Source organism: Bombina bombina, chromosome 1 (assembly GCF_027579735.1).
Source record: "Bombina bombina isolate aBomBom1 chromosome 1, aBomBom1.pri, whole genome shotgun sequence".
NCBI lineage: Eukaryota > Metazoa > Chordata > Amphibia > Anura > Bombinatoridae > Bombina > Bombina bombina.
The window spans coordinates 63,278,422-63,297,641 of record NC_069499.1 but is presented as its reverse complement, the minus strand read 5'-3'; the positions used below and the strand labels follow the sequence as shown (position 1 = coordinate 63,297,641).

The following is a 19,220-nucleotide window of genomic DNA, read 5'->3' as shown; positions in this document are numbered from 1 at the left end:
TGCGGCACCGTATATGTGATCGCTCACTTAAACTAAAAAGGGGTGTTGCCAGCTTTTGCAGGCGACGCCGCATATGTAATATCGTCCCCAGAAATGTAAAGTTTAGGAGCCAGGACTATTTTAGGTTCAGCACCCTGGATAGTGCTTGCTTATTGGTGGCTACATTTAGCCACCAATAAGCAAACATCACCAAGGTTCTGAACCAAAATTGTCCGGCTCCTAAGCTTTTCATTTCAGCTTTTTAAATAAAGATAGCAACAAAGAAAAATTGATAATAGGAGTACATTAGAAAGTTGCTTAAAATTGCATGCTCTATCTGAATCATTAAAGAAAAAATGTGGGTTTAGTATCCCTTTAACTACAATGGGCTCCAATGTACTTCTATATATGTTTATATGTGTGTACATATGTGTTTATATGTCTATATATGTGTACATATGTGTTTATATGTGTATATATGTTTATAAATACATATATACACATATAAATACATATGTACATACATATAAACATATACAGTATATATAAATACATACTGTATACATCTTTAGACATGTATATGTATGTATCTCAATGTTAATGTCCTTTGCTTGCCTTTTTTTCTCTAACAACTGAGATCTCATATCTTTGAGCCCTTATAATTATGTGTACAATATTTTTTAAATAATTTTTATTAGCTAGTGTTATTATGAGTGTAACTGTACTATGTAATGCATTTTTATGTGTTTTGTGACACTTTTTTTCCCAGCGAAACAGTTAACCAGAGCTTTTAGGACGCAGTAATGATTCTAGCGTATTGCCCTCAACCGATCGTGTTTACTTTCAACTTGTAATACAAACGGTAAACCCGACGTGCAAAAACACCTGCAATTAACCTTTTTTGGCTTGAGCATAACTGTTAACACACCACTCGTAATCTGGTTCTTAGTGTATTCTTTGTTAAAGAACATACCTAGGTAGGTAGAGCGCACGTATCTGGAGCACTACATACAGAAAATAATGCTGCCATCTTGTGCTTTTGCAAATGTATCACAATTTATTTTAAAACTGCTGCTGTATAGGGCACTAGATACTCCTGAGCCTGCCTGTCTGATTTTCAACAAAAGATACCAAACAAACTTAGTACCTTTAATCAGAACTGGACTGAGAAATCAGACTGACCCTATACATTTTTGAAAAACCAGACCCAGCTTCCAAACCCTTACCTTGCCTGCCAACGTAGTCCTCTGTTCTAAGGTATGGTGACCAGATGTACCCGATTTTCGAGGACAGTCTCGGATTAAGGAGACTGTCCCCAGTCAAATTATGTCCCCGGTCAAATTATGTCCCTGGAAATGTCCCCGGGAAGACGGTCGGAGCCTGTTAGAGGTGTTCGTGGGAATAGATTTATCTGTTTTAGACACTAATTAGTTGCGTAGAGCTACAGCAGCGGTTCCGCTTCCACTGGATACTTCACCGCTGGCGCTCAAAGTGTAACTGAAGCTAAAAGCTTCTGAGCCCTCTCTATATAGATTGTGAGGTGCTGCACGGGTTTGCCAGCCCAGCTTTGCAAGGGATCAAAGGTGCAAGGTAAGTTCTCATTGGTTGTTACTGTTTAGTTAGTAGCGGAAGCATGATATATATGTGCAGGCGCAATGGAATCAAGAGGCTGAGCCCTTGTTGGGTAGGTCTAGTATGTTAAATTGGAATGTTTAGAAGTATTTAATCTTTCTAAGATTTTGATTGGTCAAAATCTACAAAGTAGGTGTATCTTCTGGTGATTGATTTTACTAGTGGCCTATTGTGAGGCATTATTACTAAAGCGTGTATAAGAGAGGTGTATCTTTGGCTTTGAGTAACGCGTTTGTGTTAAAAACTGGAAGGGTACTGCAGACATCCCAACCTGCAAAAACTCATTTCAGGGAGGTGGCTTCACCCGCTACCCCTCCTCCCCTCTCAGTTATATATTAGACACCTTGAAACCCTAAATAAGATACAGACTTATCATTAAAGTAGCTTCCCACTAAAGTCACATTTAAAAAATTGCACAACCACATACAACAAACTTATTTTCCAGTGATCGTACGCTTGTTGAATGCTTAAATATTTTAAAATACGAAGTTTAATTACGTGCAGTAAATAAGGTAGTACTTGTGTTTTTATTTTATTAAAATCAGTGGGGGCTTTTTTTGGTTACTGATGCATGCTTTGAGGGTTCTACGTCCCAGCAACTAAAGGCATTCCTTAAAGAAACACTTTTCCGGATTTGGGCCACATTGGATCATGGTGCTTGGAGTTTCAGGGAGATTGCATTCCATTTGCTGGCATCAGGGAGCCGCTATTACAATCAGGGAGACTCCCTGAACTTCAGGGAGAGTTGGGATGTCTGGTACTGCATTGCTTGTAGGGGTATGTTATAGTATACGTTTGACATTTTTACTCATGTTTTTTGGAAAAAAGGAATTCTTGTTCTCTATCAATGAATAAGCTTATCAAGAAATAAAATTTGTATGTAGGTGGTTGAGCTGGTCCTATATAGAATCCTCAGCCTCGATTAATGGATCACGCTGCTTGAACTAGTGGTAGAAGATAGGGAAGCAATGTGGGAAACCCCCTGGCTTTCTAAGTTTACTAGGCCTTTTATTTATTTTTTATAGGGAACAAATACATAAGCAGGATTTGACCTGGCCGATTAATTTTGCAAGAAATGATTGTAGGGGCAAAATGTCTCCGTATTTCATTTTAAAAATCTGGTCATGTTATTCTAAGTGGCCATTTATCTGCCCCTACAATTTAATAAATGTGCTACGCATGCACACAAGGCTCGCTTTGTGACCCCCATTCCAAAAGCATGTGGCACTGTGGCACCCGGTATCCCAGTGGGCAAATCCGGCACTGTATTTAATGAAAGAAGTAAATTGTGTTGTTTGTTTTTAAACTATGCTCTATCTGAATCATGAAAGTAACATTTTGGGATTCATATTTCTATAATGCAGCCATCGGCCTAGATTCATAGACACTTGTGAAGTTGCTGAGGGGCTTCATGTTTAAAATTAATTGCGCATTGCTTCGCATATATTTTCCACAGGTTCATTAGTGGGTGTCCCTGCCATTTCCATCTATAGATCTTTTTGGTGCCTGATACATGATATCTCGCACATCATAGGAGAACCGTTAGCAGTAAAAAAAAACTATTATTAAAAGAGCAACATGCTTGTAAGACAGTTTATGTAAAAGTCTTTTTTGTCACGCTACGGTTATCTTGCTATATAAAATGGAGGTGTATCCTGGGTTGTATGTGGTCATTTCAGGGAATAGTAGGGGGTGTGGTTGGCATTTTTCACTTACCCATAGGTCCAGCATGCGGAATTCACATAGACTTGTTTATATATAGATTTATTTTATTTTTATCATTTGTTCTGTAACAAAGACGTTTTTGTGCAGGGAACATTAGTAAGATGTAGCTATCAACCAATACGCATGCATAGAAAGTATACTTCTGATACATACAGTATATTAGTTGCAATTTAAACTGCTTTTTAGTTCATGTTTTTTGGTGCAAAACAAAATATGGACATGTTTAGTTGATGCTATTTTTTATGGATTAAAACGTACAGTATGATCCCCTCACATTTGTGTTACAAGAATAACTTATTTGATCAGGTTATAATATCACCCAGGGGTCTCTCTCTAGTTTGGTCAGATGATTTTTCCGATATATATGGACAACACCTATAGTGTTTAAAGGTACTATTGACCTTATTTAGTAAAGTAACTAGACAGCATGCACTCGATACCTGAAGTAACAACATTTAAATAATGATTCTAATTATAATATATATGTCTGCAAACCCGTCCATCACATCAAATACTGCTCCCATAGTGTAACAATTTAGGTTGATCCCTTTCCTTGTAGCAGAACGTTTCTGTTTCTTTGTAGGACACCAAGACTGGTGAACATGCAATGCTCGAGAAACTGCCTGACCTCTACTCCATGTTTTTCCTATATTTGCCATTAATATCTCTTCATCTGATTTGCAGAACCATAACCATATGCTTAATCTCCGCCTCTTCCTACTGGGTGTCTGGAGCTTAGGTAGTCTCACACTCTGTGACAGAAGGATAAGTCAAGGTTTATGTCCTTTTAATATAGTTTTACTGTACTTCTTTGTCACTTTTAACCTACTTATGGCTATTTTTTTCCTTGTATTTCAGGATGACAGACAAGATTCAGGTGCAAAAATAAATCATGGAAAAAACAGAATTGCAGACACCACAGCCTGCATTTAAAATTAGTTCCAGCCATAATAGCTCTAAACAGGAGCCAGATGGAAGTCAGGTGAAGTATGAAGATGAGCAAAAAAGTCCAAACAATAAGAATTCTTCCAAAGAATCTATCTTAAGAAGTTTCAGAAGAAGCAAACGACAATCAAAGGAACAGGTCAAGGAAGAAGATAAATTACCAGAGAAAGAACAGACCAATAATCGCAGGTCCTTAACTTCAAAAATAAAGGAGAGCTTCAGAGTAAAAAAAGTAACTGACAACAAACCTTTCCAAGAGGGAGATGAACCAATAGGAGAAAGAGATGAGGAAACCAGTGAAATGACTGAAGTGCTGTCAGGTAAGTGATATCAGACTTCAATGCTATGGTGCACAGTTCACTAATGGCGACTCTGAAGGGGAGGGCTAGGCCTCCCTAATCATTACTGTAGCATCTTCAAACACCTCACACTTCTTTTATATTCTTTGCTCTGTTAGGAAAGGAAGGAGAAAATATGGAATAACTGGTTTAAATGAATACACCATTAAGAGCTAGATTACCAGTGGAGCGCTAAAATCGCCCGTTTACTGGTACTCAATAAACAACCAGCCATTACAAGTGGCTGGTTATTGCTACCGCAAGCTAATCAGAGCTGTGATTAGTTTTAAAAAAGTGTCCCACTTGGACCCAAAATCAACACTGAATAGTGCCTTTACATAGCGGTCTATGGAGAACTGTTCCCTCTAATTATATATATGTATATGCTTATATAAATATATATTTATGTGTTAATATGTGTATATACATATAAACACATAAATATATATGTATATATTCATATATATATATTTAAATCTGCTGCGCAATGTAACCCCTTGGAGCTAATGGAAGCGCGCTCTATTGAGCGCAAAGATTTCATGCAATGCAAACGCAAGCTTGCATTCGCATTGTGGCCACTTGAAATACCAGCCCACTCGTAATCTGGCCCTAAATAAATAGCAGCAACCTTTATTTCCATTCCCAGTTTTTAAGGTCTAGCACAGTCCCTTTGGTTCAAGATTATCTGTACTACACAGTATTTAAAGTTATTTTAAAGCACAGTATAAAATCTAGTCAAAATTAAAGTTTCATGATTCAGATAGGGCATGCAATTTTACACAACTTTCCAATTTACTTTTATCATCAAATTTGCTTTGTTGTCTTGCTATTCTTTGTTGAAAGCTAAACCTAGGTAGGCTCGTATGCTAATTTCTAAGCCCTTGAAGGCTGCCTCTTATCTCAGTGCATTTTGACAGTTTTAAAAAGAGTTGCAGGCACAGAGGAATCATGCTATTGTATTGACTTCCAAAAAAAGTGTGTCCCCAATTCAAAGTGACATTTAATTAAAACATGTGCACCTGAAATCCCACTTACAAGACACAGATAGAACCAAATTTCTACCAATCAGAAAATAGTATCTAGCAGACACTGGCTTGTACTGTTTTGCTACTATTTTCCTTATATAATTTTCTTTTTTATAATTGTCAAATAAATGGTTCTATTATATTCTATACGTTAGCAAAAATGCTTCTAGTACAAGGTATTATTGGTTTTTAGTGGCGTACAACATATGTTGCGAGGGCACGTGCACCAGTATTCATTCTTAGAGAGCTGGCTGTGGTGTGTATTATGTCAGTAAAGACTTAATTTGGGTCATAATTGGTGTTTGAATGCTGGTGCACAGGCCCTCACAGCATATTTGCGTATGCCACTGAAAAACAATAACTTTTACTAAAAGCATTTTTGCTAAAGGAATTATATTGCGAAAATGATTCTACTTAATATTGAAATGCACCCATGCACATTTCAGTTTGACCTTTCTATCTCTATCAAATACTCACTGACCTGGAGAGAAATCTCGTTAAAACTTTGGGGGCTTTTTTGATTATTATTTTGCAATGTGGGAGTTTCTCCTTCACATCCAGAACTCTGCATAGAAGGATAAACAACTATCAAAAAAAACAACAACTGACTTTTTAAAAGTCTTTGAGGGACCCACGGTATTGACGAGATGTATTAGATAATTTTGCCAGAGCGGAGAGATTAAGATCATCAGTCCCTTAGAGTCTCATTGTTATTATTAATTGCGCACATACTGCACAATTATCTAAAAATATTTTTACCTTTACTGTTCCTTTAACAGTATACAGGTAGCCCTCAGTTTACGCCGGGGTAAGGTTCCAGAAGGAATGGTTGTAAATCGAAACCGTTGTAAATTGAAACCCAGTTTATAATGTAAGCCAATAGGAAGTGAGGGAGATAGGTTCCAGGCCCCTCTCAAAATTGTCATAGGTAACACCTAATACATTATTTTAAAAAGCTTTGAAATGAAGACTTTAAATGCTAAACAGCATTATAAACCTAATAAAATAATCACACAACACAGAATAAACAAAAACATTTGCTAAACAGCATTATAAACCTAATAAAATAATCACACAACACAAACTTCACTTTCAGTTTTCTGCAAACAGTTCTTTCTATGCATTCCAATCTGGACTGATTTATAGACAGGAAGATCTTGTTCCTTTGAAATCTGCTCGATAGCTCAGGTCTGGATAAAACAGATTAATTTCAGCTTGCTTGGCTTTGGTGCAACACAAGCAGACAGCTCCACCTACTGGCTATTTTAATAAATGCACTGCTTCTCAATGCTTTTCAATAGCAGTCACATGACTGGAAAAAAAGGTTATTATTCTGAAACGGTGTAAATTGAACCTTTGTAAAACGAGGGCCACCTGTATTATTATTATTTCTTCTTATTCCACTGTTTTATTTTGTTTGGTTTTAGCTATGCAATTGTAGTTGTACCCTCAAGTCTTTCTTTATCGTTTTTCTTTCTTACACTCTATTTTTGCATTATTTGAAGTTGTACCATTTCTAATTAAGCAATAGGATGTATCCACATTGATTTATTTATCTATTGGACTTTGATAAATATTTCCATTTTATGTGAAACAAGCACATTGACATTTTTAATTCCCTGTGTTTTCTATAGTGATGCAGATTGATGAACTTATTAAGATGAAACAGCTCAAAAAGGCATTTTCAAGCATAGCGTTCATGGAAAAATCCCTCCTGAAAGAATATAACAACTGCTATAAAGAGAATGTCAAAGAATATACCAGACACGCCAAGGATGTTGACCTGTTATATCATTCACTTTTCCAACTGATAAAGTCCATTGTCAAAAGTTCAATTGATGAAGAACATATAGATGAGCAGCTGATGACTTCTGTGGTCCTTGTTATCAACGATGAAGGAAAAACTAGTGGAATCCCAGATGCAAATGGCACAAGCTTACAATCTCCCCTCATTGGCAAGCCCAGGAAGTGGAAACAGTTATGGGAAGAAACTATAAAAGAGAACACTACAGAAAGAGTTAATAGAGTAAATATTACTCCGAGTGACAGTAGAACATGGCTTGGTGAGCATTTGAAGTCTCTTAAGACAAACATTATTCAGGATTTATTGAAAGTGAAGAATTCATTGAAGCCTGTATACCCAGATGATTACAACGTGTGCAGGATCTATACTAGGGGCTTTCATGATGCCTTGTCGTCCCATCTACAAAGAGACATATTGCCTTTGTGCGTGGAATTCAGCCAGCTTTATTGTCTGCTTGATTGGATTACAAACACATACACAAGGTAAGGAAATATTACTGCTGGAGTTAACCATTTCCAAGTTGCAGATTCCTCTATTGCAGAGTACCTTGAAGCTTAAAAAATGTGTTATTTACTTCTTTTATAATATAAGTAAATTGGAAACTTTAATTGTGGTTTGAGGTTTCATGTCCCTTTCAAAAAAAAAATTTCTTTGTAGCTTGTAATCATTATAAAATGTAATACAGTTTTTTTGTTATATATATATAAATATATATATATATATAAATATAAATATGTATATTTTTTTCTTTTTATGTTTGTGAGGCATGTCTCTGTTCACCAATAAAGCAGTGGGTGTTCAGCCTAACAACCAGTTCAGCTATACACAGACTCAGGGCCGGATTTCCCATTAGGCACAGTAGGCATGTGCCTACAGGCGCCTTGCAGTGAGGGGCGCCTGCCTGTCAATAATAAAAAAAAAAAAAAAAAAAAAAAAATTTTTTTTTTTTTTTTTTTTTTTTTTTTATGAGGGCATTTATTTTAGTAAGAATTGTGCTGCCAGGTGCCTACAAAGTCGAGTGTTTCATTGGGAATATGTTACAGCAGTTGAGGGAGCCATGAAGGAGAGAGGGGCAAAGATTAAAACTAAACCCCTCCCATTGAATTTCTAAATTCTAATTTTAAACACATTTGTTGACCCCTGGATTACATATAATCTACAACATTCCATGTTTTCCTTTGAGAGCAACATCATATGATATTTATATTTCAGAACAAAATAAATGTAACATCTGTGTGTGTTTGTACCAAAAATATCAGAGTTTACAAGATTTTTTTCCCTACATTTTATATTTTCTTCCACTGGCTGCACAGGTTGTTGATGGTGATGAGCTTGCATGCTGCTAGTTTTAATATTGCTATTGTTTACACAAAACTGTGTTTGACTCCAACAAAATGTTAAGCACATAGTCAAAGTCATCTCCAGAAAAGCAATACACTAATGGCTTGTCAATAAACATGTCCTATGAGCCCATCTGGGTCTGCACAGATGTGTATTGCTGTCTCAGAACTGACATTGACTATGTGTTTAACTCTTTTGCAAGAGGCTAACACACTTCTCTGCAAGCACTAGTGCAATAATAAAATGCCCAGCAAACTGTCACATTTGATGTCCCTTTAAATAGGGTTTTCTTTAGAATATTTTGCATTAAAAGTTTAACATGATTTGTTTTTGTTATACATAATAGAAATTGTATGGCCATTTGAGTCAAGTGAATATTGATTTTTGGTGTAGCTTCCATTACAACAAATATTGCAATTGGTGTGTGTATTTGTGTATCTCCATAAAAGGGAAAATGTAATTTTACATCTAATATTTATTTTTAGTTGTCCTAAATAATAATAAAAAAAAGTCCTCATTTTTTCCACTTTTTTCTAGGGGGGGTGGGGGGGTGGGGGGGGCGCTTCAGGTTTTTGTGCCTACAGGCACCTGAGATGTAAATCCGGCCCTGCACAGACTTATTTCCTCTCCTGCACTTCATTAACATAGGTATCTTTAACATAATCATTTGTCAGTCAAGTTACATTTTTTGCATGTTTAACTTTTAAATGCCTGATAGAACGTTGATGTCCCTTTAAATAAGTGAGCTGCATCAGTTGTGCCACTCAGTCGCAGCAGGTTCACAGGCAAATTAACCTAATTTAAAAGCAAAATGTTTAAGATACAAAATCAAATAAAATTGTTTATGTGTTGTGAATGTAAATAATTTATAGCAATTACTTATGGTTGTCTCTTTTTTTCATTTTTTTTTTTTAAATTCTGCATTTTTATTATTGAAAGGAATCAGATCATCTGACAGAGTAAAAACAAAGGGACATTAATAAAACATATTTGTAATTTTAACTCCTTTGAAATTTATGTTGTGTTATTTTTTTATAATATACCAGAGGCACAGGGGCCGATTTATTAAAGGGACAGTCAAGTCCAAAAAAATCTTTCATGTTTTAAATAGGGCATGCAATTTTAAGCAACTTCCCAATTTACTTTTATCACCAATTTTGCTTTGTTCTCTTGTTATTCTTAGTTGAAAGCTAAAACTAGGAGGTTCATATGCTAATTTCTTAGACCTTGAAGACTGCCTCTAATCTGAATACATTTTGACCACTAGAGGGCATTAGTTCACATGTTTCATATAGATAACATTGAGCTCATGCACGTAAAGTGACCTAGGAGTGAGCACTGATTGGCAAAACTGCATGTCTGTCAAAAGAACTGAAATAAGGGGGCAGTCAGCAGAAGCTTAGATACAAGATAATTACAGAGGTAAAACGTGTATTATTATAACTGTGTTGGCTATGCAAAACTGGGGAATGGGTAATAAAGGGATTATCTTTCTTTTTAAACAACAAAAATTCTGGTGTTGACTGTCCCTTTAACTGTCGGATGGACATGATCTGCTGTAGCGGATCATGTCCGCCCGACATCACTAAAAGTCATCAGCATATGCTGTAGGAAATGGCTTGCAACGACCGGAGGAAACTGGAGCTGCTGTGAAGATTAAAAGGTAAGATTTTTTTCACAACAGGAGTGAAATGTAAATTTTGATGAATTAAAGTGCCCTTGTTTTTAATCAAATTTTTAAAAACCGTGCACTTTAGCATCAAAATTGATATTCACTTTAACATTGCAAAAGCATTTCTAGTAAAATGGCTGGTCAATGCCGCCCCTGCACATTCGCAGCCAATTGGCCACTAGCAGGGGGTGTCAATCATCCCGAACGTATCTGAGGTGGCGGATGAGTTAAGGACCGCTTCTTCTTAACTTATGTTTCCAGCAATCTAAAAACTATGGGGATAGATTGCAGCATCCGCTGCTTGTTAAATCTACCCCATAAAATCTTTATTTTGTTTGTGAGTTGAACAGCACCATAATTACAGTTTCATGTTCTTCTTGCCAGATAAGGAACATAAGCACAGCCCGAGATAACAGATTTGCACTGCTTAGATCTAAAGTGTTATTACTGCTTAAAGGGAACATTGTTGACATAAACTTAATGGACATTGTATCAAAAAATAATCTAGTATTCATATGAAAAAGCATAAACACAGTGTTATCCTTTATAGAAAAATAAATGTCACATTAAAAACAAGTGTCTGATAAGAGGTGGGACACTTTTAGAGTTCCTATTCCCACCATAAAACACAGGGGTGCGAGGGGTGTTACATAAAAGATGGGATTACCCATTTCCAAAGGAGTATCGTGCCTCTTATAGATGTCTAAGGTAGACATTGTAGTAATTTGTCTTCTAGGTGACTTTTACGGTGATCTGGTTTTAAAATTGTCCCCACACTAAACACTACAATGAAGCAAATGACCCCTGTCTTTCAAAGGTGGCTATCAGATAATCACCATGACATCAGTGATCACTTGACAGAACCATAGGCATACAGAGCAACATTAGTAGGGGGTATCTCCTATGTGGCCCTCAACTTACAATTCTGTTACTAAATGAGTGGTCCTGTGTTGTTTCAGTTCCCTGATTAACTTCACAGTATTGGTATTAGTTTGGGGGTTTTTATTACTTTTTTCTTCATATTTTTGCTACACTGGGTGAGTTTGGACAGGGGTATGTTATATATCCTAGGTTACAATATTATTTATTTTGATTTGAGCAGTAACCTCCAACGTGTTATATATTTATGTAAAAAATATTTTTGATTAATGGAATTATGAACATTAATAATCAATGATAAATTTATCGTCAGCAATACCTCCAATTAATATAATAGAATCTTATCAATACAACCCAGTGAAACATTATATCATTTCTGTAATGTATTCCAAAATGCTATTGAGGTATCTAGAAATGATGACGATAAAATTATTGTAAATATTAATAATTGATCTCAAATTAAATTAATTCCTGAGTTCTGACCAGTTTTTCTCTATAAACACATTGATTATATTTATGCAGCAAATAGTGTATTGATTATGACCAAATATATATGTCTAGTTGTTACAATATCCTATATCAAGCAGGCTATAAAAATATCTATATTGATTAATATTCAATTAAATTGTCTGGAACCTATGTATTATGGACACAATATATATAAATCTACCTTAACCCAAAAAATCACTTAAAAAAATCCCACAGGAATTTTACAAGAACAATTTGTATTTAATCAGCAACACTTAGTCCCATGCCAAAATATGGACTACTAGCTTAACAATGCTTAGTTAACAATATAACTAAATATTATAATAAGAATCTTATCTCAAATTCAATAAGTCTAATGAAATTTGCTGGAGATTATTATTCAAAAACTAGCCAAAAATAGCCTTATATGACTTCAAATAATGAACCAGAGAGATTTATATATTATCAACACAATAGCCAATTTATTTGCTATTTTTAAGAGATTTCACAGTAAATAAGGAAATGAATTTATAAGTAAGGACTGCAAAACCCCTCCTCCTAATAATAAGGTTACTTAGCTATAGTTTATTTAATATATGAAGTACACTGGTCTATTTAATACTAGCGTTGGAACTATAAAGTACCTCTTTAAATACAAACTTCAATTAAACTACAGCAATAAAGAATATCTTTGCATTAAAACACTAAAAATATAACAATATTAAACTGCTTAATACATTAACAGCAAACCAATTTAAGAGTTCAATATTCCAGATATTCCTTATGGTCAAACATGAAGGTATCTCTATTTTGCAAGGGTACAAGTCACAAGGTATCTCTCTTGCCAAAAGAAAGTTTTTGAGCCAGGATTCAGAGAAAATAGCCCAACGGTGTGTATATCTGTTTTACCAAAGTGAGTCTGTCCCTTCTTGCAATGTGTAGCAGTTTCTATCAGTAATAAAACCACTTCTTCATTTTCTAATCATTCCATATAGAAAATCTGGATACGCCCTTTGACTCGGAACTCACTTCTCATAGGTTACTGGGGAATTGCCACTTTTTAATTCAATCTCCCTTTGATTGGATACCTTTGGCTGCAATTTTCGCACGGAACACCGGGGGGACAATAGGCAACGGAATGTAGTTTCATTAGTAAATACTACAGAAAAATATATATTTTGAAAGTGATCATTTAATACATTTATATTTTCTAGCTCAATAAACTATTTGGATAATTTGATATGGTATTATTTAATTTGACTGAGCATGTGTATTTCAATACCAAACATGGGCATATTGATTTAGTATGTATTCTTATACATTTAAATATTAGACCTGTGCATAATATTAAATCTATATAATATACATATAATATATACTTCCTACTGATAATGTCTTAAGAGATGTACTTAAAAGTCATGTTTTTATAAGGGGACTTAAAAGGATTTTAATTAATAATTTCAGTATGAGATTATATACATACATGTAATTAGAAGTCTGTTGGAACTAATTTCATTTTATATATATATATATATATATATATATATATATATATATATATATATATATTCATTAAAATTATGGGGGGGAGATAAAAAAACAGCTATCCTTTTAGCAGGATTATAGCAGCAAATCAGAAATCACTCACTATACAGCCTGTTTTGTTCTATTTGTAACTCATCAGTAGGAGATAGATTTCTGGTTGTTGCATTGATAAAGCTATTTTCAAGGTTAAACCAAAATTCATTAAAATTATGGGGGGAGATAAAAAACTGAAATTAAAATCCTACATGTCTCAAAAATAAATCAATGTAAATATTTGCATAGGAAATTAGCACATCTAGGCAAGAATCCCTGCTTGCTTTTCCCCAGAAATAACTCATATAGAATGTTACCAATGCACAAGAGAATTCTGGGTAAGTTATGCAAATTAGATATGCAAATTCTCAGGGTTTTTTGCTTCAAAAATACTGTTTTAACACAGCTATCCTTTTAACAGGATTATAGCAGCAAATCAGAAATCACTCACTAGACAGCCTGTTTTGTTCTATTTGGAACTCATCAGTAGGAGATGAGTATTACATCGCGAATATTACATCATCATTAAAGTGTCCCAACGTTGCCACTACAAAACATTAAGGTCCTAATGTGAGCTCAATTGAGCAAACGTAACTACGGGACCTTCTAATATAGTGCCGCAACAATACTAGAACAACTTGACAACACTACGCTATAGTAGCGTGGTATACAATGCCACCTAGATAAACACACTGATGGATCAATATGGTCACACATCATCTTACTTCCCAACGTAAGCTGTCACTGAATTAGACCCCATATTTCTTGTCATCATGGGTAAAGCATAGTAAGATTATGACAGTACCATACTCATGGCTCATTGTAGAATAGCATACAATCCTATAAATTCCAAGATATCACAAAAAGAGAGATCTGATCCCTCACTCATTGACACATCTCCACTACGACACCACTTTTGTTTTTCCTTTCAATTACGCAGAATACACCACCTTACACTGCAATATTAGTGTGATTCACAATTATAAGATGTTTTTGACTATTTATCATGTTTTGATGAACTATTTATTATGTTTTGATGAGCACTTTACTGCTACCAATGATTGGTAGCCCTGAGAGGAAGGGGAGGGGTCAAAGGCTTTATAAGTCAGTATTTTTTCACACTTTGTTTGTCAGAGGAAGGGACGCTGTTTGTCCCGAAACGTCACAAGTTTGAAATAAAGAAAATTTAACACAGTTGACAGAAGACCAGTGAGTGCTTATTTCACTTAAATATATATATATATATATATATATATATATATATATATATATATATATATATATATATATATATAATGTTTTTATGTTTATATATGTATGTATATACATATATACACATATAAACACATATATACATAGGTATATATACTTTGGAGCCCTTTCCACTCAAATACCTGAAAACAATAAAAATATTTTTTATTCAATTTAAATATTTAATAATGTGTTATATTGTGTAGGTACTGTAAATATTTGTAATGTTCTTTATAAAGGGGGAAATTGTATATGTATTTTTAAATATATATTCCTATATATATCTGAATATACAAATTACAAAGGCCTGTGTCACCCTGGTTGTTCTCAGTTTGTTTGTTTGAAAGCATGCATTGTGTGTGTTTGGATAGGGTCTGAGTAGGCGAGAGACCTTGACGTGGTCCTGGGCTTAAAGGGACAGTCTACACCAGAATTTGTATTGTTTAAAAAGATAGATAATCCCTTTATTACCCATTCCCTAGTTTTGCACAACCAACATAGTTATATAAATACACATTTTACCTCTGTGATTACCTTGTATCTAAGTCTCTGCAAACTGCCCTCTTATTTCAGTTCTTTTGACAGACATCCATTTTAGCCAATCAGAGCTGGCTCACCTGAACTCCACGTGTGTGAGCACAGTGTTATTTATATGACACAAATGAACTAACACCCTCTAGTGGTAAAAACTGTCAAAATGCCCTGAGAGAAGAGGCGGCCTGCAAGGGCTTAGACATTAGCATATGAACCTCCTAAGTTTAGCTTTCAACTAAGAATACCAAGAGAACAAAGCAAAATTGGTGATAAAAGTATATTGGAAAATTGTTTAAAATTACATTCTCTGGATTTAACGGGTGCGGAGCCAGCTATAGATGAAGTAGGACGCATAATCTATGGGCTCCTGAGGATCTTTTAGATTTGGAGATCTAAAGCATACATTTTAGTACAGTCTCTGACCCATAACTATTTCTGGGATGAGCAGTCATAGTGGAGATTGATCCGATAATATTTTAAGCGCACAACACTGCATTTATTTGGACCACAGGCACTCGCGGTGACCACGAGGTAACAGGGGCTGTCGGCCTCACAATCGCGGCTTGGTGCAGGAAGACCACGAGACTATACAACTAGACATGGAGGATTTCTATACACAGGTATGGATGCTACTTGGCAAATTTGCAGAAAAGGCGCAGCTCAACCTCGTTCACCCGAACCTTGTACATGGCACTGAGCTTACAAGAGAAGTTGGTGTAAGGGGGGCAAAGGCAGATAATATGGCCTACGCAGTGATTGCAGATAATGTTGACATAGCGGACTGTAAGCTGGAGCTCATCAAGGAGAGTGTGTTACCTCCTATGGTCTCGCGGGCAGTGGCACTACATGCAGGTGGTCATCTCCTGAGGAGCGCAGCGGCAGTGACTCTCTCTACACATGAAGCGGTGACTGAAACACCATACCAGCCGGTTCACTCTCTCACTGCCCCACACACGGATCCTACGACAGCTCTAACAACTCTGAGCTATTCTTCACTACATGAGCGAGGGGAGCTGCGTACCTCCATGTCACCAATTGCTCTGTCTTTGAGGTCCGTCAAACTAGCACGGGGTCATGGATCGTGGACATACACTGTGACTTTGTTTGCAGCCTCCTGCTTTGGACCCTACCGTAAGCAGTGCAAGAGTTGGGTGGCCATTTTCCCCAAGAAATACGATATGGAGCTACCTTTTAGGCTGGCCAGTAACTCACTGAACCGGAGGAGAGGCATTGGCTAATTTGACCATCGATGCAGTGTCCCCAGCAAAAGAAACACCTCTGGTCACTGGGACTGACAGGACAATGTGAGGGATACTAAGAAGCACTATATAACGCAGGACCTTTGTCCTATATATTAAGACTACCTAATGTTGCTATTCCTATCATTCAGTGCTCTCTAACATCAATAACCCCTTCACTATGCTGGGACATTGCTGACATTCTCTTTTACTATCGCAAAGACTTATTGTTCTGCAATATAGTTTAAAGTGGTGCAAAGATGTAATATGTTCCCTGTGCTTATTTTATGTCATGACTTCTTGTTTAAAAGTGTTCCAGTGTTGTTTGAATTTGCAGTAGCGGTTGCTATATGTTTTACCCAGAATAATTTCGCAGTCACCCCATATAATTCCATAAGTGCTCCATATATTTCTAAGCTCTATAAGGGTGTACTGCTGTCATTAGGAGCATCAGTTTTAACCTGGTACTTACTCTCTATAATATACTGCGTACAGAAACATTCCTATATCCCTTGCTATGTTCATGTGTTGGTCAATTATGTTTATTTACTACATTTGGCAGATTAAGGTATACTATACTGATGCAACTTGCTGTGGTGTGCCTGTTGAATAGCGAGATAGTATTATATTTTATATGTGCCTTATACTTAATGTTTTCTTTTGCCTTGTTGTAAGACATAAGATCCTTTCCCACATTGCAGGGTTGTTTAACATAAAATAGAAGAGAATTCTATTAGTAGATTTATATGAATATGTTCTGAATTTTAGATAGAGCTCACATTATGACCTACCTTTAAGTTTTAATTTGATATATTATGGCCTATCAAACTTTTTACTAGCCTTAGTCTTGGTCATCTTATGAGAAATACTAACTAACATTCAACCACCCCAGTCTCCCAACAGCCTAGTATAAATCTTTAATGTACTATCTTTATCTTTTAGTAGAGAGGCTGACCCTACGACTTTCAGACATTAAACTATTACACTGTTAGATATAGTAAAGAGAATATCCTAGTGCCTATATCACATGTTAATTCTCATTATTAAATTGACTAAACTTGCCATATATAGCATTTCACTGATAGGAGCTACTCCTTTACATATGGGGTAGGCCCGCCGCTGGGTATAGGGCCCGTACCCAGGTGGCGAAGTTAAAACATAAACATATACAAAAAAGTGGAAAATAATCTTCTAATATTATAGTTTTATTACAATTACACTTCGCTTGGAGCCACCATAACTGTTGTTACCCCTTATATGGTTTACTTGCTAATTGGCTCCACCTTTATCATAGTTCTAAAGTGCATGTAGAAATTGCACTGAACTGCCCTCTACCTGTAATTAGCATTATCTCACTACATGCAGTTGGAGTCTGTGGGTTTAATAGTTAATTAATATGTACTATATCTAAAATTTTACACCAGCCCCGAGAGATAACTTTAAATTGTATTCGGAGATACTGTCTTCTCTGTTTATTGCCCATTACTCTCCAATGATTAAATAATCATAATGCAATAGGCTTGTGGTGTTCCTCTAGCTAATGGGCTTTATAAGAGCCTGCGTCCTTTTGTTTTTTCTCTCTATATTATTGGTCTCCTACCCCCCCGCATGTGTTCTACTCTGACATATGTGAGTATCCTATAGTGCTCTGGGGTTCTCCCCAGTAGTCACTTTGGCGGTTTTCCTCGTAACATACCGCAATTCTCCCCTATGTTCACTCAGTTACTGTATATGTTTTATAAATATATGTTTAAAGCCCTGAGATATAATGGTATATAACATGTTTAGATTGAAAGTAGATGTTGGCTACATGTCCTGTTCTTTTTCTATATATTGGCCGTTATATATGCTAAGTAACTGCAATCTATACCATTTAGCCTAAAACAATCGGGTACATTTCCATATTTCTTACATTTTGGAAAATATTTGTTTGAGATACCGTGCATAGTAATGTGTGACCTGTTCTGAGTAATAGTTGATTCTGTTGTGTTCTGTCACACATTCATACTGTCCTAATGGCAGCTATATCTGTTATGCAGTCTGAAACATATACTGTTCAATTTAGAATATTTTAACCCTTGAGATGTGCAATCGCTGATTTGAACATTCCCTTCCCCCATGTTAACCAATGGCCTCAAGTGACAAGTTTCTTTTATGATGTAACTTCTGAGGTCTTTGAGGCCAATTTTTTCAGTGTGAAATGATTACTTTATATTTGAAAAATCCAATAAAAAACATTTAAACAAAAAAAAAATTACATTCTCTATCTGAAACATGCAAGTTTATTTTGGACTAGACTGTCCCTTTAAACCGTCTGGCTCCATATGCAATTAACTCTCTCTCTGTGAGAGAGAGAGAGAGAGAGAGAGAGAGATTATTATTTTAAGTGTGTGCTCTACATTGAAGTATATAGGGAGATGTTAGCGCTTATATATACAAACGCTAATCCATGCGTGTTTAAAGTTTATTTCTGGTGGCGTTTGCACGCTATATACAGTATATGTGTGTATATATATATATAGTTATATGGACACCTAATCTAGAGGTAACCACACTGACCACACCTGTTTATGACCCTGCCCTTTTCATTCAACTCATCCAAGTTTCAACAAAGGATACCAAGAGAAAGTGATATTCTTGATAACAGAGGCTGGATTTTTTTTAATTGTGCACTTTATCTGAATCTTAGACATTTAAATTCACAATTAAAATGTCTTGCCCAAGATAGGACATACAATTTTGATAAAACATTTCCAATTTGCTTCTATTATCAAATTTGCTTTGTTCTTTTGGTATACTTTGTTGAAGAGT

The 19,220-nt window shown here is 35.6% G+C and overlaps 1 protein-coding gene across 1 annotated transcript in view; it reads left to right on the top strand.

Moving 5' to 3' along the window:
• EXOC3L4 (exocyst complex component 3 like 4) overlaps nucleotides 1-19,220 on the top strand; it is a 333,013-nt gene that overhangs the window by 42,631 nt on the left and 271,162 nt on the right. Inside the window, exons 2-3 of the mRNA XM_053706598.1 lie at nucleotides 4,195-4,601; nucleotides 7,279-7,930. Of these exons, the coding sequence (XP_053562573.1) occupies nucleotides 4,229-4,601; nucleotides 7,279-7,930 (1,025 nt within the window). The 5' untranslated portion in view covers nucleotides 4,195-4,228. The remainder of the gene's footprint in view (nucleotides 1-4,194; nucleotides 4,602-7,278; nucleotides 7,931-19,220) is intronic.